Source organism: Magnolia sinica, chromosome 16 (assembly GCF_029962835.1).
Source record: "Magnolia sinica isolate HGM2019 chromosome 16, MsV1, whole genome shotgun sequence".
Lineage (NCBI taxonomy): Eukaryota > Viridiplantae > Streptophyta > Magnoliopsida > Magnoliales > Magnoliaceae > Magnolia > Magnolia sinica.
The window spans coordinates 73,227,981-73,251,272 of NC_080588.1; the positions used below are offsets into that span (position 1 = coordinate 73,227,981).

General features: G+C 40.6%; 1 protein-coding gene across 1 annotated transcript; it reads right to left on the bottom strand.

Moving 5' to 3' along the window:
• Nucleotides 1-236: 236 nt before the first annotated feature.
• On the bottom strand, nucleotides 237-22,074 carry LOC131228548 (guanine nucleotide-binding protein subunit beta). The gene is made up of 6 exons (XM_058224283.1): nucleotides 21,690-22,074; nucleotides 21,499-21,593; nucleotides 16,942-17,366; nucleotides 4,326-4,683; nucleotides 623-736; nucleotides 237-464 (listed from the first exon to the last, which is right to left on the bottom strand). The coding sequence occupies exons 1-6, from the start codon at nucleotides 21,793-21,795 to the stop codon at nucleotides 429-431; spliced, it is 1,134 nt and encodes a 377-aa protein (XP_058080266.1). The 5' UTR covers nucleotides 21,796-22,074; the 3' UTR covers nucleotides 237-428.
• Between the last annotated feature and the right edge of the window lie 1,218 nt (nucleotides 22,075-23,292).

A 23,292-nucleotide genomic window follows, 5' to 3' on the forward strand; every position in this document is an offset into this window, starting at 1 on the left:
TACAAATAGTATGATCAGGGCAGAGACGGAAAGATCAAAGGACTAACAAAAAAAAAGAAGAAGAAGAAGAAGCAGAACATCTCATCAGAAGATCCGAACAGGTGAACCAACACCAGCATTGCTACATGAGTTCTTGAATGGGAACAATTACACATTAACAGACGAGTTCACATCCACTTCAAAGTGACCTTTTTTTAAAGTCTCTGTCAGTCTCTTGTCGATGGGATGTGGGCGTGTGCATCATAGGCTTCTCCTTGACTTGGAAAATCTGACTGAGATGAACTTGAATAATTTTCTTACAGGGACGAATTATCTCATTACAAGAGCACACAACGTCTTCATGGGAATGGAAACAAACCATAGACACGAGAGTTCACACCAAGCGTTACATCAGGATGGTGGAGGCCTCTTCTTTTGAGGAGGAAATTTCAAATCACCCTCCTGTGTCCTCCAAACGCCCAAATCTGTCAACAAAGATAATGCTCCCAAGCTTGAGTAAAATAGCATTCCAAAACACATTGAACAGCTTTGCTGTCTTAATAATCATTATTGAACTCAATAGTTACTTTGCTAGCTCTCTACTTTCTGAATAAATGCATCGGTTTAAATGTGGAAAACTAACCTTCAGGTTCCTGTCATAACTTCCTGTACACAGCGCACTTCCATCAGATGACAATCCCAAACAGGATATTCGACCCTCATGCGAGTTCTGTAGCGATCCTAAGTTCAGAACTACCTGACATGAGGAAAACAAATAGTTATATATTTAAAAAAAAAAAAACCCTTCTCGCATATACCCCCATCAAATGACAAAATGAAATTTAACTTTCAAGATATCAACAAACACCGGAAAGCAAATAGCATGCATAGACCAATTAGAGTCCTAGAGTTCATGGTTTTTACTTTGTAATTGCATGCAGACGTATGTGACAAAGGTGATGGATCAAGGCCATCCGATCATCTGATCAGGACCCAGATTGGGCCTAATTGCTGGCAGGCATATCCCAGAGTGCATACAAAGTGTAAGCCTATTAAGGTTCAAGACCAACGATCAGATCCATCCAATCATCCAAATTGCAGAACTGGACAACATCAAGGGTCCAGCTTGAATTGATTGATGATCTGGACCCAACCATGGACCCTGATGAAATCTCTGGACCAATTGGACTATGCAACAACTCAATTGGATTGAATCGCCCTGATTGATACCAGTTGGACTGTGTGGTCTGTAAGTCCAACCGTACATGCTTTTAGGATCCATGCACAAACCTTATACATATGATGGTTTTGTTCCACTGTACACCCCCCTGCAACCATATGGTTAGACAATAATGGATATTTTTAGGAATTCAAGTAATGATTAGAGTCCTGAGCTGTTTGGAGTTTTATTTGGGAAAATATTTTGGTGCAACTCTTAGATAGTGGCCCACGCACGGTCTATTGCTAGGCCCAGAGTGATAAGCACATGCCACATTTGTGGTGGTATAGTCGAGACCATCATGGCCTTCAAGACAGTGATATCAAATCCCATCAACAAAACGCCCTGATGCTTTTCTATGAATACCCCTATAAATCAACAACACTGTTGAGGGTCAAATATTGCATATCAGACTCCAGTTATTGCCTGGATTTACGAACATGGTACTGTTTAACGGCCTGATTTAATCGTGTTTGTGATGCAGGGTGTATTTATGAGCTTGGATTGAAATAAGATGCTAAAAGCATGGATTTAACACTCATGAGTCACCAAGGCAAGGGATGGACCCCAGGGGACCGAGATCGAAGAAATTACACACCACTGATTCGAGAAAATCAGGTTACTCATGTTAAACGGGCCCGAAAATCGTCCAGAATGCAAGATCACAGGGTTCCCACCATTCATTCGGCTCGTAACTTCATGCATGGCCTGAGAACCATAAATTAACCGTACACGTCAAAATTCAGCCATCGGATCCCTGTGAAAGTGGCCCAACGGACAAATCAGCCCATAAAACAGTGATTTGGTGTCTGCCTGATATCTGGATATGCTTCAATTTTGGTCCCAACTGTTAAAATGAGCTGAGAAAAGAGATGGTCGGAGCGGATTTATCAAAAACATCAAGGTGGATCTAACGTGTACGGTCCGAGTGCACAGAAGGTGCACAACTTGTGGTGCACCGTATCGCTTGGGTCGGTCAGCGGGCGCTGACCCAACCCAGCTTCTGCATAAGAACAGCATTCGCACCATGCGGACGCTGATCTGCATTGTGGGCCCCACTCATCATCCGGTTCGATGATCCGAACCGTTCACTTGTCTCAGGAGTTGGCCACGACCCTCATCTAGGTGACCTTTCAAGACCATGCAAGCTGTTACAAAATTCTAGCCGTTAAACGTAAGATGGACGGCGGAGTAGACAAGCTCGTGGGCCACACCGATTTCACTCCAAAAATACTCCTTCCCGGATGGTTTTTCGTCCTGAAACCAATGGACGGAGTGGATTTTCCATTTGGCTTCAATAAATGGGCCAACACAAGTAACAGAGTCGACTTGCGGCGACTCTGTTTCGCAACAGGGAGCTGCGGACGAATCATGTGGGCCACCATCATACATCAACGGTTCGATCCAGACCGTCCATTAGGAGCCCAAGGGCCCTATAAACATGGCGTAGGTGTCAGAATAACAGAATGAAGCGAAGGACGGCTTTTGATCTTCCAAACACAGAATAGACGGTGTAATAAAATAAAATGTGGGCCACCATAGTTTTGATCCCAAACTGATCAGGTCTAAATGGTTTTTCCTAAGTAATCCACTGAACGGACTGGATTTTTCGAACAACATCATCTATGGGCCCCACCAAACACTAGCGCAAGAAGAGTTACACATGTCTGCGCGTCCAGACTGTTACACGACTGTGGTGATGATCGCATGGTCTCGATCTGGACCATCCATCGGGTAGACCATCCCAAAACGTTTCAGGGGTCGTTGATCTTTTGGAAAGAAAGCAAGGACAGAAGGGAGTTGGGACGTTGTTTTCTTAGTTGCGAAAAGGCTACGAACCGACTCCTCATGTTGCTGCGTAATGCTTTACGCACAGACTCTCCTCCGACTCCCAGACTCTCCACCGACATTCTGGCTACCTATAAGATGAGAAGAAAGAGAGAGAGCAAAGGGATCCAATCCATTCCTTGGACGTCTGCACAGAGAAAGATAGTTAAGAGTTTTTTTTTAAAAGTTTTTTTCTTCTTTTGTTTTAGAGAATTAGCCTAATCATGTCGAGCTAAACCTCTTAGCTAAGGCTAAGAGGTGAAGCTTGTAGTGTGATTGGGGTATTAGTTTTGCTTTGATTTATGTTTATTGAACTCTCATGGATGCTAGTTTGATTATAAGGAATGTTTTTAGTTTTAATGGTTTGTTGTGACTCAAATTACAATAGATCTGCAATAGCTTGAGATATTCTCTTTTCATGTATTGAGATTGTGAACTTGGGAACCCTGTTATTCACCATCGTCTCATGGGCATGGTTGGGTGATGGAACCCTTCCTAACTTTCACAATTCTCTCATGATTGGCTGTGAGATTGGTAAATTGTTGTTGTTTGTCATAGTCTCCTGGGCATGGTTAGGTGACGGAATCACTTCCAAATCTTCGTCATTCTTATCTATTGATGATTAGACCCATGAGAGGTTTAGAGATCTGACAAATCTCTTCTTACCAACTGGATGGGATAGGACTCTAATTCCAATTGTGTCCTTGAATCAATGCAAGGTAGCTTCCCAATTGCTGCAAGTGGATTCTTAGCACCCTAGTTTTCCACCTTTAAATTTACAAGTTTTAGATTAATATTTCACCATTATTCTCCCATACTCACTTGATTTAGATTTCATCTTAGTCTAGTTCTAGTTCGAGTTATTTTCAGATTACGTACATGTTCTAGTCCCTTGGGATTCGACCTCAGTCTCACCTTGTTTATTACTACATCACAACCCTATACTTGGGGAGTGAACAAACATGTAGAGGAAAATTTCATGCATTAAAACTTTTTGTGCTTTGCTGGCGTGTTTCCATAATAAAATTCTCGTTACCTTTCTCAAAAATATTAAAAAATAAAATAAAATAATAAAAAAATGCACCATTTTCATGACTCGTAAGATTTATTCATGTAAAGTGTGAATTCTAACATTCCCCTTCAATAGTAACTACTCTTTCAGGATCATCATAAAATGTATGGAGTGTTAGTTGTCATGTTTGATACCGACACATGGCGGTGTAATATTGAGACAAACAAGTGTTGAAAGTTCAAAATATTTAAAAGAAAAAAGGGAAAAAGAAAAAGAAAAACAGCATACCTGAGCCACTAAGGTGTCCCATACATAACAGTCACCATTTGAGTACCCAACAAACAGAAGCCTGCCCGATATGGAGAAAGCAATGGAGGTCACGGTAGGGACATCATTATCACCATGCTGCTGATAGTAGTTTTGAAGCTGGTGACCAGTCCTCATGTCAAATAACCTGCATGTACCATCATCTGAACCAGTTCCAAATCTCTGCCCATCTGGAAAGAACTTGACAGTGTTAACATCTCCTTCATGGCCATGGTATGTTTGAACTGCTCGACTCGCAATGCGAGTGTCCCACAATCGAGCAGTTGTATCGCAGGAACCAGAGACGAACATCTTTGAGTTGGAGCTGTTGATCGAAACACTGAAAGAAACAAAAAAGTTCAATGGGAGCACCTCAAAAGTATGAAACTTTAAATACAAAAAGAAAAGGACACAATAATTGCATTAGCTATCGACTTAATACGAGTCATATCCATTGAGATGCACAGTGTGTCCACACAGATTCATGTATGCAGTCACATGACATCCGAGCATCTGCAGTCATACAAATACAAATTGCATACGTTTAGATACCAATCGGGTATCCTAGCAATGGTTAGTTTAATTGGTTTGGGCATACTATATCAATCACCACTGTGGCTCAATCTGCGATCTGCACTATAAAATTGTACAGTTGGCATGTATCTAATATATTTAAACCATCCAGATCATTGGCCTTTACATGGTTTGAAACCCACAATTTCACTGGTTAGATCTTCCGGTTGCCTCATTGGTGGACATCTAATGGGCGGTAATAGCAAATATTCAACGATCTGCATGCAAAAAGAAAATGGCCATCAATCCTAGGCTAGGATGTTCTAATCAATATTTCCTTTTGGGTGATGACCTATCTACGGTGGGCCACACAGCTCAATTCCCAAATCCCAAATGCCTCCCCACAGGCCTGATAAGGCTACATCATGTCTCCCATTAGTTTTTCACTGTTGAAGAAATGGTGGTGGCTCATCTCCTCACATGTGGCACTGATGTACCACTATCCAGACCAACCAAACTGTGCATCTTGGAGCTTATGCTAAAACCACACTGATCAATAAATCCTAACCACAAAATTAGCGGCTATCAAATACATGGTTAAAAGTAAAATAATGAGTTGTCCAAATTCAAAGGGGTAAATTAAATGGTTAAAATTTTCTCACAGCAGAGTTTTTTTTTGTTCTTACTATGCACCATCCTTAGTTGGGTCATTGATTTGGACAGTCTTGATTGCTGTACAACTATGCTACATGTGCGCTTGAAAAGTCACCACGATTTCTTAAGTGTGAAAGTAACACAGGAGTTGACCACCTCCTAGCCTTCCTAGCCCACTATAGTGACACATGTTACAAACTGGTTTCTCCAAAGAGATGGCATGCAGCCTTTTGCAAGCCACCACGTGTGCCATGATGGCACATGGGTACAAGATCCAATCAGTCAATTAGGTGGGCCCCACTCTAAATATACACTTGCACACAAATCAGGCCACTAAACTTGTAAAGCTGGGCACACTTCACAAAGAAAATGGATGGTTTAAAAAATAAATAAATAAATCCTCAAGGTTGTTATAACATTGTGGCCCACGTAAAGAACATATTAATCCAATTTTTAAGGTATCTTCTGTTGCCCTTTCATTATCATCCAATCAACAATCTAGGTCACCAATAAAAAGCCCACAAATACATTAAATAATAAAATAAAATAACTTGTAAATACAAGATGTATTTGGGACGAGTTCCGTTCCACATCACCCATTGTTGTCAAATAGCATAAGCGATTGTATGCGACTCAAGGGGGCTGTCCACACATGCGATCACAGGTCATCACACAGATTTGCATTTTTTAATCACATAAGTGATGGCATAATCGCTCATGCCATGGCATAATGCCCAATGGTTATAAAACCACATATGCCACCATGGAATATGCAGTATGTGCTCCCAAAATGGCGTATGAATGCGATTGCATATGACAACACTGATATCACCCCAATTCAGACCAAGTCAGCTGATACAGTACAAGTCACTCCATGTATCCTCATTTCAGATGGGTATGCCGGATTGCCCATGACACCACAATTCAGACTGAGTCAGCTGATACAGTACAAGTCACTCCATGTATCCTCATTTCAGATGGGTGTACCGGATTGCCCATGAAACCAGTTCGCATTGTGCGATACTTAACGGCCAATACTTAAAACCTCGGATCCTAGTTAAGTATGGCATCTCTAGACTCTCTTCTGGTCGGGTAGATAATCTTCGAAACCAAAATAGTTTACATTAGAACTGCGCATGAAATTTTAATCGGTTCTCACTAGCTACATTGCCATTAACTCTTGTAGAAAAGATATTTGATCCATGCACACCTTCATATGGAAGTAACATGGATTATTGGGAGAAAAAAGAAGCAATTGCAAAGACAAAAGGATGATGAACATCGGAGACAAGGACAAAAACATGGTGCATTGTGAAACTCGCACTTACATGCATACATATACATATAGAGACAGATAGATAGATAGGTTTTTGCTGACATCCCCACCTTATGGGGACATTATCAACATCCCCAAACCTTTTAAATGGCACACCAAGTGGCCTATTGTTGATCCGAATCAGGTGATCCTAAGCTTCTGATCAATAGCATAAAAATGGATAGTCAAGATTGACTAGAGAAACAACATAGGTCCATTCATCATCTTGAAACATCTACTAGATAGATCACACTTTGTATTTTCTGTGATTCTAAATTAACACTTTGATTTGATGATTCTAACCAATTGATTTATGGCTCATAGTCAACAGATGGCAATAACAAATTGGCCCCATTCAAAGGGTTAGGATCATCCAATCGGTGTGATTCTTGCACCATGGCTCGCTCCTAATTGCATGGATGAATGAATGGTTCAGATCAATGATACGTCACCCCGTGTGCAATTTAAAAGGTTTGGGGACGTTGCTAACATCCCTATGAAGGTGGGGACGTTAGCAATATGTGTGTGTGTAATTTATGGAAAACATTCATATGCAGTTGACAATATTTCATCTTCAATGTTGTTGAGTTGTATTGGTTCCACCATGAATCCAGGCCTTCCACTAAAAAATAAATAACAATAACATCTAATTTTTATAGCCCAATGGTCCATGACTCAGATGGGAAACACCACCGGGAAACAGTTGACATGGGACGCCCACCCATGGTTGTACTGGGGCCCACTTGAGATGTAAAATGGGCTGATTTTTGATGTCCCTTTATCCAAGCTCAATGAAGCAAGTGAATGAATTGGGTTTCATACACGCAACATGGTGGGGCTCTAGATAACTAATGGTCAGCGCCCCCCTCCTATCTGTTTCCCTTGGTGTGGCCCACATGAGACATACGTAAAACCACCCTGTTTCAGACAAATTTAAGAAACAATGTGATAAACCCAAATCAAATCAAATAGGAAGATGTTAAGCTTCTACAAGTCTGGACCCTAATATCCAAAAAAATTTAAAATTTTAAAAAAGAATCTAGAAAGTACCAAAGTATAAAGAATTATAGAACATCCTCAAGAAAGATAGAAATAAAATTCTCATCTTTCAGAAAAACTTAAATAAAGACATTTACAACCTTTTCATCAAGGGCTTCCTATTCGGTTGTCCTAATGACAGAAGAAGAAAAGTCAAGATCTAATTTGAGACCAATAGGGGTAGCTCACCCTACATAGGGTTAATATGCCTTTTATGAATTCGCAGAAAGGATTGGGAATCAAGAGAGTAATCCCATCTTAGAATCCATGAAAGGAAATTACCGGCAAAGAAATATAAAGAATGGAATTACTCTAGTGTGGAGAAGAATTTGGTTTAAATTCTTCAAACTTAGGACGAACGGCTGAGGGAAGAAGCTTGTAGATACTCTGGGTCTCTACTCATGGCTCAGTGGTTGACACTCAGTGTTTCAACTCTGAGGTCATAGGTTCAAGAACCCCATTGATGAAATAGGCCCCCAACCCTTTTCTTCTCCCTTCTCCGATGACGCTCCTTCTCTGATGACGCTCCTTAGCCTTCACCGATAATCATCGACTTTCTTCTTATTCATTCATCTATGGCTACAGATCATACCATCCGAGCAGATACAGAGAATCATTACCCTACCCTTTCCAAGGAACCAGAGTGGAAAAGGAATGGACAAAGGTGGTTTCTAGAAGACGTTCCCAGGTCCCGGTAGCTAATAGCCGCGGCAAATATGCTCATTACCCTACCCTCTTCGTTAAAGGATATCCGCAAGGTTGGTATCCTCTAAATCTAGGGAAAAAAAATTTGGCCATGCGGGTGTAGTAATGGAGGTTATTATGCCCAGGGACCAGGGTGTGCCGAATCGGTTACGTATCGGCCGTATCGGCCGATACGTAACGGTAACGGTGTGAACCGTTACCCGTTTCGGGGCCGTATCGGCCGATACGGGCCCGTTACGGGGTGTAACGGCCGTAACGGGCCCGAAACGGTAACTTTTTTTTTTTTCATTTTTAGCTCGTTTTTTGCTGTTTTTTTAAAACCTTTTGCTTTCAAACTGTTTTTCACTCCTTCTACTACTAATTTCGACCAACCTTAGCTAGGTATTTGAGATAAAAACACATTATATCACAAATTTTTTTGAATCAAAGCTCGGTGGGCCATTTTTCAGAAATTCGTCAAAAATAGGTATTTATACTTTTTTTAATATGTTTTGCTGTTTTAATCATGTCATATGATGTGTTAATCATAGTAGAACATGTTAATGTACATTTTACAGATTTGGGGTGCCATTTAATAATTTTTTAATATTTTTTTCTATTTACGCATGAATTTTGGCCCCTTTTTTTAAAATTCGAAAAATCAAATTTTAATGGTTGTTTTGCTGTTTTAATCATGCCATTTGATGTGTTAATCATAGTAGAACATGTTAATGTGCATTTTACAGATTTGGGGTGCCATTTTATATTTTTAATATTTTTTCTATTTACGCATTTATTTTGGCCCTTTTTTTGAAAATTCGAAAAATCATTTTTAATGATTCTTTTGCTGTTTTAATGACATCATATGATGTGTTAATCATAGTAGAACATGTTAATGTGCATTTTACAGATTTGGGGTGCCATTTTATATTTTTTAATATTTTTTTCTATTTACGCATTTATTTTGGCCCTTTTTTGAAAATTCGAAAAATCGTTTTTTAATGATTCTTTTGCTGTTTTAATGACATCATATGATGTGTTAATCATAGTAGAACATGTTAATGTGCATTTTACAGATTTGGGGTGCCATTTTATATATTTTTTATATTTTTTTCTATTTACGCATTTATTTTGGCCCTTTTTTTGAAAATTCGAAAAATCATTTTTTAATGATTCTTTTGCTGTTTTAATGACATCATATGATGTGTTAATCATAGTAGAACATGTTAATGTGCATTTTACAGATTTGGGGTGCCATTTTATATTTTTTTTATATTTTTTTCTATTTACGCATTTATTTCGGCCCTTTTTTTGAAAATTCGAAAAATCATTTTTTAATGATTCTTTTGCTGTTTTAATGATGTCATATGATGTGTTAATCATAGTAGAACATGTTAATGTGCAATTTACATATTTGGGGTGCCATTTTATATTTTTTAAATATTTTTTTCTATTTAAGCATTTATATAGGCCCATTTTATGAAAATTCGAAAAATCATTTTTTAATGATTCTTTTGCTGTTTTAATGATGTCATATGATGTGTTAATCATAGTAGAACATGTTAATGTGCATTTTACATATTTGGGGTGCCATTTTATATTTTTTTCTATTTACGCATGAATTTTGGCCCTCAAAAATAATTGCAAACACCTAAATGTAAGATATTTTCATATTACATTCATTCTAATATATCTATCATTGATAGTAGATAGTTAGAAAATTAAATATATGAATTTTGTAGTCAAATTCAGGTTATCTGGTTCATAAATTCATCAGATAGTCCGATACAACTTCTCACCAAAGAGTGGACCGTTACACCACCATAAACATGTTCCAATTTATAAATGAATGCATATTTGGAATGCTTAGAATATTCCGGATTTAATCCATATTTTTTCATATTTTTTTGACAAAAAAAAAATTTTGCACCGTTACGGGCCGTTACGCCCCCGTATCACCGTTACGCCCCCGTATCCGTATCGGTTTTGGAGGTCACCGTTACGCCAACCGATACCGATACGGGATACCTTGCCAGGGACAGAAATAGTGGAGAATATCGGGGGTTTGCATTGATTCGTATGGGGAGTGAGAAAGAGTTAGCAAGGGCGGTGGATATGCTCCATGGCGACAGTTTTGATGGCAGAAAATTATTAGTGCAAAGGGCTCATTATGGACCCGAAACTCTCCCCAATCCTCCCACTCGCAAAGGACTAAAGCCTACCCTTCTTGCAATTGCTCAACAACAAAACGGGTCTCCCTCTACAGCCGATACTACGTTCATAGCTGCTCCTAATCTATCTTTTAAAGATGCCTTGGTTAAGGGTAAGAGTGTTATCATGGGTCCTTCCTCCCGGCCTCCGACGCCGGAGGAGCCCATCATCTCTTATCCTCAGCAGAATCACAAATCAGAAGGCGATTCTACCTTGGACGGTACTCTCTTCATTGATCAAGCTAAGTTTGAACATAACTAGGCTGAACTGGTCAAATCTATTGTCATCATCACAAAAGAAGGAGCTTCTATCCATTCAGTGAAAGCCTGGATTAAAGATAAAACTGGTTTTCAATATGGGACTTCTGATCCAAAACCTATTGCCTCTAATGCGCTTTGGGTTAAAATTTGTCCCGGTCTTTCCCCCGACCTTCTGACGATGGCAGGGAGCTCCCTCGAATCTGGCCCAATTGTCAATATCATACCATGGGAGTTTTCCATATTTGGTAAAGAGAACATATGGGTTCTAATATGGGACGTTCCGTTGGAATTCTGGTACGACGATTTTCTCATATCCACTGCTTCCTCTCTGGGCTTTCTTCTGGAAATGGATCCCAAAACCAAACTTAGTGTAGAGCTTGGCGTTATCAGAGCAAGGATTCGAAGGAAGAAAGGCATTCCCTTCCCCGAACACATTCGAGTCAAGGCTGATAATCGAATAGTCCTTCTCCCAGTCCAAAGGGAGGAGCCTGGATCCAATCATCTTAAGTGGGGAGACATTTGGAGTTCCAGAGACACCGATTGTCTACATCAGGTTCAGTTCGAAAATCGCAACAGGGAAGAAGGAATTTTGTCTCCATACTCCGGACGAGTACCGATTCAAGGAGCTTTTAATTCTTCTGCTCCCGCAGACCATCATCATAGCCATTTGTCGCCTTTCAGTAAACGTGGCAGCTCCCCGCCTCATTCCCTTGTCTGTCAATCTGAGGAGCCTCGATCAGCGCGTGAGAAAGAACGGCGTCTTACGCTTCTACCAACACGTGGCTCCTCTTGCCCTACTCTGCAACGTTTGACTAATCCGACGATGGAGAAGCAACCACGTATGTCCCCTCCATCCCATTCCCCGAGCATTGACAGTCGGCCCATCTCGCCCGCCCTAGCCCCTGCTACAGTCTATGAGCGCATCCCAACCCTACACGTGGGCTCTCTCGATGCTTCGCACAGACTTACATCTCTCAATGAGATCGGGTCTATGGATCAGGGTCCGCTTTCGACCTGATTCTGTCTCCCACATAACAAATGGCCCTCTATCTCTGTAGTCAACTCCATTCCCCTGCTTCCCAGGACTAACGTACCCCGGCGCCCCGACTTGCCACATAATCTTCACCTCGGGCCCACGGAAGACAATCAGCCCTACGGGGACCTCTCTGAGAGCCTGATTTCAGATTCTCACGGTACTGATTCCTGTCCTTCTTCTCCATCCACTTCAGCATCTAAGGGATAGGACTGGGCAGACATGGGTCCTCTGACCCTATTTCACGAGGAAAGGCCTCCTGAGATCATCAAAGCTGAACTTCTCCAGATGAGAGCTGATTCCTCCCATCAGAATCAGATTGACAATTTGCTATCTCCCACGATAGGTAAAAGTCCCGAGGAAATCTTCAACAAGATGCAAAATAAGAGGTGGATCAGGGACACAGTTGGCCATGTGGGTCGGTCCTTGGGCTTATCATTTGGCACCTGTCCAGATGATTATATTGGTCTCTTCCAATATATTGAAGACAGAGGAAGACCTCTCCCTCCCTCGAAGACTACAACTAAACATCCGACTCGATCTTCTTCCAATAGGGAGCTTTTTAATTTGCAGTCCACGTCTATGGCATCTCCCGCGTCTTCATCTAGACGTGGAAGAAAGGTTACGCGGGGAAGTGTGGTGTCCCAATGAAAATCATCTCCTAGAACGTTAGAGGGGTGGGGTTCAGGCAAAAGCGGTGTCTCATCAAGGACTCCATTAGGCGTAAGAATCTGGATGTGTTATGTCTTCAGGAAACTAAAGTGCCTTCCTTCTCAGATAGGCTCCTGTCCTCCTTATGGCATTCCAATGATGCCAAATTCGTGGCTCGAGACGCTGACGGGTCTTCAGGAGGTATTCTCATCGCCTGGAAATCTTCTCAATGGGACCTGCATCATTCGGTCAAGGGCGTCTTCTCGGTGGCAACGATCTTGCAAGGTAAGTCATCCAATTTCCATTGAATTATTATTGTTGTTTATGGTCCTAATGATGATTCTCTTAGACCGTTCTTCTGGGACGAATTGTCGGTAACTAGACAGTTATTTTCAGGTCCCTGCTGCATGGTTGGGGACTTTAACGTCATCTGTTTCCCCGAGGAACATTCCCGCAGAAGGAGTTTCCTCACACCTATGCGTGCATTCTCCGATTGGATTCAGCAACAGGAATTGGTTGATCTTCCTCTCTCTGCTGCCAAATTCATTTGGTCTGATGGACGCCGCAACTCGACCCAGTCTAGGCTTGATAGGTTCCTCCTGTCCACGGAATGGATCGACGCTTTTCCTTCGATAGCCCAGATTGCTCTTCCTAGATCGACTTCCGACCACTGTCCGATTCTTCTCTCGTCGGAGGAAGTTAACTGGGGCCCAAACCCTTTCAAATTCAATTCTGCCTGGATGGCGATCGATGGGTTCAAACAGAGGGTTGAGGAGTGGTGGTCGTCTTTTCAAGTTGAAGGTTTTGCTAGCCATTCTTTGCTATGTAAACTCAAACTTTTGAAGGAAAAAATCAAAGTCTGGAAGGTAGAAGAGTTCTATAAAAGAGACCAAGAATCTGATGCCCCTCTTTCAGAACTGCAGTCTATCGATTCCATTGTCGACAGAAATGATTTACCTCTTCATCTCCTCTCCAGGCGCATTGAAATTATTCAAGAATTATCTTTCGGGGCCCTTCAAGACGAAATCACTCGGAAACTCAAAGCAAGGGCAAAATGGAATACAGAGGGTGACAGAAACACGAAGTATTTTCATAATGTTGCAAGTATGAAAGCTCGAACTAAAGCTATTTTCAACATGATAGTTGATGAGAGGCTTCTCGATGACAACAACGAAATTGCCGCTTGTGTTGTTTCCCATTTCAGATCCATTTATACGACAGAGGGCTGGAATAGACCTCTTCTTAAGGGTATTCCTTTCCACTCTCTTCTTGCTGATGAAGCGGATTCATTGGAAATCCCTTTTTTCTGAAGAAGAAGCTCAAGAGGCTATCAATGCGATGGGAGGTGATAAATCCCCGGGCCCCGACGGGTTTCCTATGATTTTCTACTAAATATTTTGGAACACGGTTTGCAATGATGTTGTGAATTTTCTCCACGAATTCCACATCAGGAATAAGCTTTCCAAAGGTCTTGGTGCATCCTTCATTGCCCTTATTCCCAAAGTGGCTGGCGCGTCTTCCTTCCCCGAATACAGGCCCATCAGCCTCATTAGCAGCCCTTATAAAATTCTAGCCAAGATCCTTTCCTCAAGACTCTCGGCAGTCATGGGTAAACTCATTTCTAAGTCCCAGAATGCATTTATCAAGGGGCGACAAATTATAGATGGTGCGCTGATCGCTAATGAAGTCCTCCACTATTGTCATAAGTCAGGGCAGAAATCTATATTCCTCAAATTGGACATCGAAAAGGCGTATGACCATTCCGATTGGAGCTTTTTATTCTATATGCTTAATCGATTGGGTTTCGGTGATAAATGGAAGCGATGGATGAAGGCGTGAATACAATCGGCACATTTTCCAGTCCTCCTAAACGGCACCCCTAAAGGCTTCTTTCCTTGCTCTAGAGGGCTTCGCCAAGGAGATCCTTTATCCCCTCTCTTATTTCTCATGATTGGAGAAGCCTGTCTCAAATGATTTCTAAAGGTAAAAGTGCTGGTCTCTTTAAAGGAACTGCGATTCCAGGCATTTCGTCGACAATCTCTCATATTCAGTTCGCCAATGATACCCTTATTATGGTGGAAGCTGACGATGATTCCGTGCAAAACCTACAAAAAACTCTAAGATGTTTCGAAGCCGTCTAAGGTCTAAGAATTAACATGTCTAAATCCAGAGTTTTTGGAGTTAATTGTTCTGACGAGGAGCTATCCTGTTTTGCTGACACCCTCGGGTGCTCCCTTGCTTCCTTCCCGACTTTCTTTGTGGGCCTTCCTTTAGCGTTAGCCCCCCCCCAAAGTCTATGTGGGACAGAGTGATTCAAAAATTTAACAAAATGCTTGCTACTTGGAAGAGCCGATATCTGTCTATCAGGGGAAGACTAACGCTTATCAAAGCAACATTGTCCAACACGCCTGTCTACTTTGTCCTTATTTAAATGCCCCCCTGATGTCCTCAATAGAATCGACAATTTGAGAAGAGATTTTCTTTGGAGCGGAAAGGAAAATCAGAAAAAAAATCCACCTTTTGCACTGGAAAGACGTTTGTTCCCACTTTAAAGAGGGTGGTGCTAGCATCAGGTGTCTAAAGACGATGAATCGAGCCCTTCTTGGCAAATGGTTGTGGAGGTTGGGTACTGAGACGGATGCTTTATGGAATTCAGTGATCAAAGGCAAACATGGGTCTTCTCCCAGGGGTTGGTGGACCAAAGATTCCTCCAGGTACAGAGCTTCCTCTCTTTGGAAAGGAATTTTGCGGGCAAAAAATTTAGTCATCCAGCATATCGGCTTTCAGATTGGAAACCGCACTGCCATTAGGTTTTGGGAGGATCATTGGATCGGTGATACAACCCTTAAAAACGGATTTCACAACATCTACCGCATCGCTGTCCTGAAAGATCACCCGATTCGCTGCTTTTTTTTCTCAAACCGAGGCTGGTATTGTGTGGGAAATCAACAGCTTAAGAAATTTGAATGATTGGGAGTTGGAGGAATTCGCCGCCCTTCTCAATTGTCTATCCATGGCGCCGCCTATAAGGGACGAACCTAATAAATTATTTTGGAAGGGAGATAAATCCAGCCAATTTTCAGTGAAATCACTTTACTCTCCTCTCCCACCCCACTATCCCTACTTCTTTGGTGCATCCATTTATTTGGAAAGATCAGGCTCCCCCCAAGTTTATCTGTTTTGGTTGGTTGGCGGCCCGGAAGAGGATCCTTACGATCGACAATCTGAAGAAGCGAGGCATGCAACTTCCTAATATTTGTCTTTGTTGTATAAACGATGAGGAGTCAGTGGATCATTTATTGGTTCACTGCCCTTTCATCTCTCTCATCATGCTGGATTTCTTTCGAAGGTTCGATGTTTTTGGCTGTCTCCCTGGCACTGCTCCTTTATTAGCTTACTGGCATGGATTTAAGCAGGGGAAGACTAAAACGCGTATCTGGAGGATGGCGATTCTCGCTATTTGGTGGTCTGTTTGGGTAGAAAGGAACGACCGATGCTTTAACAACGCTCAATCTTCTACTCAAGCTGTTGCATCTCAGGCTAAAAATTTTCTATTCGAATGGGTGGCTAATGTTTCTAGTCTTAAGGGTTGTAATCTTGTGTTTTTAGGCGTGTAACTCTAGATCTGCCGCCTCAGCAGATCTTTGTTGTTTTTCCCTCTTTAATGAATCGTTGCTTTTGGGAAAAAAAAAAAAGAACCTATGTGGTGTAAGAGTGTGTGGGTGTGTAAGTGTAAGAGTGTGTGTGTGTGTGTGTGTGTGTGTTGACCTTTCAGAAAAACATAAGAAAAACCAACCGGGGAAGCTAGAATTGAAAGAAGAATAAACCAAGAGTGTTTAAACTGAAGATTTTAACAGAAAAACACATTCTCCCAAGCTTTTACCTTGTAGAGGCCTACTGCTTATTTGATGTTGAATTCCAGTAGGTTATCAAGTACATTAGCACCCAGTAATATTAGAATTGAGATTTCTTGCGTAAAGCATAACCTAGATAATAATAGAAAAAAGAAAAAGAAAAGATCTATCTCACTGAATATTCTACGCAAGAAGAATCTGATGTCATGAGGAAATGTCAGTTTAAGTTAGCTTAAAACGTTTCATTGGTAACGAGTTGGATTCTGGTACCTCTCTGAAATTACCTAATCTGTACTCAACATTGAGATGCTACCTAAAAATAAATTTTTAACTCCATCCATGTCATTGGAAAAAAAAAAAAAAATTTCCAGATTTTTACATGTACCTCAATACATCAGCAGTGTGCCCTGATGGAAATTCACCTCCAAAAACAGAAATCCTCTGGCCTGTAGTAACATCCCATAAAACACATGTCTGATCGCCAGAGCTAGTAATTAGGCGAGTTTCCTCATCCGGAACATATTGACATGACGATACATAGCCCTTGTGCCCACTCAGCATTCTTGAAATTTGAAGGTTCCCATCCCTGTCAACTGGGGAATTAAGATTGAAAATAGAGCATGCACTATCAAGGCCACCACAGGCAACGGACTGGCCATTGGGAGAAAAGGCGCATGTCATGACCCATGCACAAGGTAGTTTTATTGCGTGTGTTTTCTGGCTTGTTAGAGCATTCCATACAATTAATCTCCCATCTTGAGATGCGCTGACAATTCGGTTCTTTTCAAGAGTCCAATCCAATGAGTAAACCTGTCAGATTTTGATACATTATTTTCAAATGCACACATTCCATGTCAAGCTCAACTAGTCAACTGTTAGAAGCTGGCTCACTAATTCAATATAAGCGATGCATTTTCCATCAAATGATCAATATTTATGAAGATCAAGGAATATAATGAGTGAGACTATCTATAATAAGTAATTTTTTAGAGATCTATCTACAATAAGTGATAGAAATCCCTGTCCACAAACACTATTGTACACACGCTATACAAATTCCTGTCAGCGACCCAACCAAGCAGCTTGGTGTCACATACAACTGGAAAAATCCATGCAGCTAAAATGACGAATCTAATTGTGCATGGCAAAGAACTAGGGAAATGCAAAAGAGAATAAATCATAGATATTAAATTAAGAACATAAATCATGCTTAGTTAATAAGAGTGCTTAACCGCAATAATATTAGTGATGTAGGTGACTTTGAATCTTAACACTTTCTAAGTCAACTTAGAGACTGAACAAGTTTCTCCAGAACTCTCATGCTCTACTCACACCCTCTTCTTATCTAAGTTAAACTTAGGGCATGTTTGGATCATAAGACGTTTTGCTTCAACTACTTATGCCTTAAGTAGCCAATCTTGGTTTTCTACTTATTCAGCGTGTAAGTATGTTTGGTAAATAGCACGCTTACCAGCCAAAATGTATAAAAAAAAAAAAAAAAAGTTTGTTTGGGGGTAGGTTTTTAGTTTAGGACCTTGGATCATAATAAATCTATCCTCAATCAAGATATACCATAACGGTTATGTAATGCCCGTTACGTTATGGTAATGGTAGTGCCGTTACGTGATATGAGGTCTGGGATCGACAAAGGAGTGAAGGCACCCACAACTCATGACATTAGGGGAAAGTGGACATATGCGGAGTATTGGGATGTGAAGGTGTACATGGCCACCTTTAGACCCATATTGCAAACCAAAGGATGCATTATTATGTACGACGGTTGGACTGTCCCAACTAGACGTAGTATGATCAATTTCATAATGTGATGCCTTTTGGGAATAGTATTTCGTAAATCAATTGATGCATCAGAGGCAACAAAAAACATAGATTACATCTCTGTCCTTATTAATAAGATGATGGATGACATCGGATTGAAAAATGTGGTGTAAATTGTGATCGATAATGAAGCAAGGAAACGGGAAAAAAGTTGATGGAAAATGTAGCACATTTTTTCTAATCCCCATATGTTGCGCACTGCATCAACTTCATCTTAGAAGATATTGAAAAGAAGAAGAATGTCACAAAATTCGTTAAAAGGGGAAGGTAGGTGACAACATCCATCTACAACCACAACCAACTAGTTGTCATAATAAGGAAGTTCACGAACGGGAGAGCTTCTTAAGCCTGCGCCAACTACATTCGCAAAAAACTTTATAGTACTTGAGAGTTTGTATCAGTATCGGGGAGAGTTGAGCAACATGTTCACTTTCTTAGATTAACTCAACATAAAATATGGGAAGAAGACATTGAGGACACCGATTGAAGTTGTGGCAAACATCAGGGACAACAAATATTGGAAAAATGTTGCAAACATCCTCAAGTTGATGAAATCGTTAACCTCTCTGTCTCCTCTCAATCCCTCCCTCCTCTCTCAATTCATCAATCTCTCTCTTTCTCTATTTCTCTTTCTATTTTCTCAATCTCCCAACCATAGTAGCCACTGGCCGCACCATCCCTAAATCTCTCTTTTTCCTCGTTCTCTCTTTCCTTCCTTTCTCCTTAAAACCCAGATGAAAAAAACGCAAACCCTAACCTTAACCCTAAAAAAATGAAACAGAGGAATGAGGGAGGAATGAGAGAATGAAGGAGGGACACACCATTGGAGAGACATTTAAGCGAAAAGCCGAAAGCTTTTTTTTTTGCTAAGACCATAAGCGACGTTAAGGTATTAAGAAACTTTTAAAAGGGAGTTTACCAAACTAACTTTTAACAAATAAGAAGCTAACTTGCTACTCGCATTTTTTAAAATTAAAAAAAAAAAAAAAAGTTACTTATTAAGGTGCATCCAAATAGGTGCTTATTCTCTTATAATGCCATTTCTACAAGCTACTACAAATCTTGGATCCCTAGGTATTAGGATGTATTATGTTGATTTTTAGGGTATCAAAGCATTTCCACACCACCTTGGGGAATGGCAAAAACCATGAACAAAATGCCACGGGATCCCATTAACATGGCCATAGTGAGTTATCAATATGCATGTATCTATTATGTGTGTGATTGGTTTCACATAACAAATTCCCAAATGTAGTATTTTCACTTAATCTTCTTCTTTTTATCAATCATCATCATTTAAGCCTCATACCAACTAATTGGGGTTTGGCCATATGAATCTTGTTCCACCATGCCACCATCTTAAAATGTCATATTCTTCTTTTTATCAATATAAGGGAAAAAAAAAAAAACCAAGGGTAAAGAAAATTTTATGGAAAAACCAAGGGTAAAATGCAAATAACAACTCGCCAAAGAAGTAACTAAGACATTACAAAAGGATACAGGCCCAGCCCCTAAGATGTTTTCCATATACCCTGTGAATCCCTTTGAAGACAATGCCCAGGGATTGACATAACACCTCCCTCGACCAATCACCTTATTAACCAATTCGCTTTTATTATTGAAAGTCCTATAATTCCATTCCTTCCAAGTGGCACATAGACTTGCTAAAAGAAGTAGGTACCAAGGCGATTTTCCCTTGCAACCTTTACAGACAACCATGCATGCCTCAAGGAGCATCTCCATATGGTCAGGCATCAACTACGAAATCCCAAACTGATCAAAACACCATATCCATAAGCTGGATATGAACAGAAAATGAAAAACATCATAGCTAAAACACATAACAACTTTCCTGTTATGAAAACAGCCAATTCTTAACACCTTATCATGACTGACCAACCAACCAAAACCTGTAAGACTTGGTCACCATCGTCTTAAAAACTGTTACATAATGGCTGTAGTGGTAACGGTAAAGGTGGGCCCATTACACAATATATGGCAGTAATGCCTGTTCTAAACACACACACACACACACACAAAAGACTTGTAACAGGCTTGTAACAGGCCGATATGGGGCCAATACATTTTCTTTCTTCTTCTTTTTTACCATTAACGGCCGGTATCATAACAGCCATAAGGCTGACCATTTCGGCCACCATTATCATTATTGGATACCTTGCTGTGTACCCTTTATCCCGTTGGTATAACCCTACACCCAACAACAACAAAAACAAAACTAAAAAAAACTAAAAAAACAAAAAAAAACAAAAAAACAAAAAAACAAAAACAAAAACAAAAACAAAACAAAACAAAACAAAACAAAAAACCTATAAAGAAATTTGTCTGATTTTATTTTTTTTTAGAATCCCAATTCTAGGGAGTGTTCATAGTATCAGTATCATTACATTTGTCACTAGTTAGAGACATAGAAACATGTATCGATATCACCAACATAATTGCCAATACCTGGAAATGTATCACTACTTGAGGGAACCATTTTCACATTCATTCACACCGTTGCATGATTTCAATTTCATTTACACCAAGATGATGGGATGTTACAAAAATCAAGCCTATGCAATCATTATGTGGGACACCATATAAATTTTTTCACAACCACCAAAAAAAATATATATAGGATTTTGTTTTAATTACGAAATTAGTGGGCCTGCTTTTATAAGCCACCTAAAACTTGGAATTGCCTTATTTTGGGCCAAGGCTGTCATCATCTTATCTCGCACACATATGTCATGTTTAGACTATTTAAGAGCATTCAATTCATCATACTCATTTTCCAAAATAATTTCGGAAGTCCAAAAGTCAAAATCCAGGCTCCCAAACACAATTTCTAAAATCCAGGATCTGGAAAATCCATGCTGCCAGACAGAAACCAACATCCAGGATTTCAATGCCATGCTCCCAAATGAAACAAGGCCTAAAAATCAACATAACTCATACGGACGAAAATCCTAGTTTCCTACTGAAAAGAAACACCGATTGATTCATACAAGTACCTGAATAAAGGAAACATTTCAAGCATCAGACATCAACTTAAATATGTAGTAGAAACCCAATAAGATTTTACAAAAAATAATCATAATTCTACCTTTCCGGTATGCCCCTGCAAAGTCCTACAGCAAACCAGGTCCGTAGGGCCGAAGGTCACTGGCGTTCTTCCATGAGCCCTCGCATAACCCGCAACTGCAACAGACAATACCAAAAGAGGAAGAAGAAGATCTTAGAGCATTGAAGAAAGAAAAATGCAAAATGGAAGTCACGAGATGACGAAATTCTTACTGTCTGTGTCCAAAAGGAGAAGGCGCCTCTCTCTCAGCCGCTCTCTGAGAGAGTTCACTGTCGCCGTGGCGGCAATGTGCCGCTCCTTCAGCTCTGCAACCGACATCTCAAAAACGCTAACCCTGACGAGAATCAAAGTTTTTCGGCCATGAACGGGTCGTTTTGAGCGCGATTGAAGGGCTGACTTTCGATCTGGGAGCTCGAAATATGAGGCAAGGAGGGCAATCTGAGAGGGAATGAATAAGGGTGATGATCTAGGATTAAGATTTTTTAGGAGAAATGAAAGAGAAGAAGAAACGAGCGAAAAGCAAGAACGGCGAAGGGAGGAAGCCCAGGCGACAGGTCAGAACGCAGTGGGTGGGAGCGTCTGGAGGTGGGGTTAATGGTCAGGAAGATAGTGTGAAGGGGTGGAAGCCGCCGGTCCCACCCGCTTCCACGTGTCTTGTTGTTATGGGGAGCGGATTGGATACTGAACGCTTCAGCAGCTAAAACGCTACTGAAGTGACGTGGTGAAATTCAGTTGGTTGAATGCCATGAGCGTGTTCCCTCACAATTTATGCTCTTTTCCTTAGAGTTATGTTTGACGGCTCTCTCCGTTTGCGGTGCACGCACTCGACCAAACAAGGGGTAAACGTTATTTTCAGCTCATCTCTTTTCTTCACTCCCCTAATGAAATGACATCACCACTTTGCATGGGTGTTAGATGTATGTATTGTATCCACACCATCCATCCATTTCGTGATATCAGTTTAAGGCCTAATGTAAAGGGTTAGAAAGATCCAAATTTCAAGTGCACCCCACCATAGAAAACAATTGAAATTGAATGCCTATTATTAAAATCTCTTTGGGCCACAAAAGCTTTGGATCAAGCTAATGTTTATGCTTTACCTTATTCTATGTCTTTTCTAACTTATAAAAAGTTGGATCTCAATTAAACATCATGGTCAGCCACCAAGAAGGTCTCAACGGTAGCAATCACCTCCTACTATTTTCGGTGGTGGGGTGCACTTGAACTTTGGATCTGCCTAATTATTTTGCTCACTCCCTAAATTATCTCTCCAAATAGATGGTTGGTGTAGATATAACACATACATTATGGTAGGCTCAAAGAACGGGTGACGTGACATCGGTAGCAAGAATAGCTACCGTCTGGTTCAGTAGCCAACCGGCGCCCCAACTCTGTTTAATTTAAAGAATTAAAAGTCACATCCGCAGCAATTTACAAAAATGCGGCCACACGAGTATTAAAAGTAGTAACATGTCTAGGTGGCACCCACCGTAATGTTTTTGATAAATCTATACCAGCCATCAGTTTTTTTAAATTATGTTACAACATAGACCTAGCAATGATATTGATCCAAACTTTTAGTGGGCCACACGATAGGAAAAGGTGAGGATTAAGCTTCCACCATTGAAATATTCAAGTGGCCACAAAAGCTTTGGATTATGTTAATGTTTTTATAATTTCAGTTCATCTCGGTAGGAATGACCTCATGAACCATATGGATGACATATATACATCATGGTAGACCCACGAAATTTTCAACCACAGAATTCCGCCACTTACTGTTTCCAAGCTGTACGGCCCACATGAGTCTTATAT

What these genes read in the sequence shown, in the direction of transcription:
- LOC131228548 (XM_058224283.1), bottom strand. Translation starts at nt 21,795, where the DNA reads ATGTCGGTTGCAGAGCTGAAGGAGCGGCACATTGCCGCCACGGCGACA. An exon ending in TCTCCTTTTGGACACAGACA is followed by an intron (nt 21,594 to 21,689) that starts GTAAGAATTTCG and finishes TGTCTGTTGCAG; the next exon opens with TTGCGGGTTATGCGAGGGCT. An exon ending in CACACTGCTGATGTATTGAG is followed by an intron (nt 4,684 to 16,941) that starts GTACATGTAAAA and finishes TGTTTCTTTCAG; the next exon opens with TGTTTCGATCAACAGCTCCA.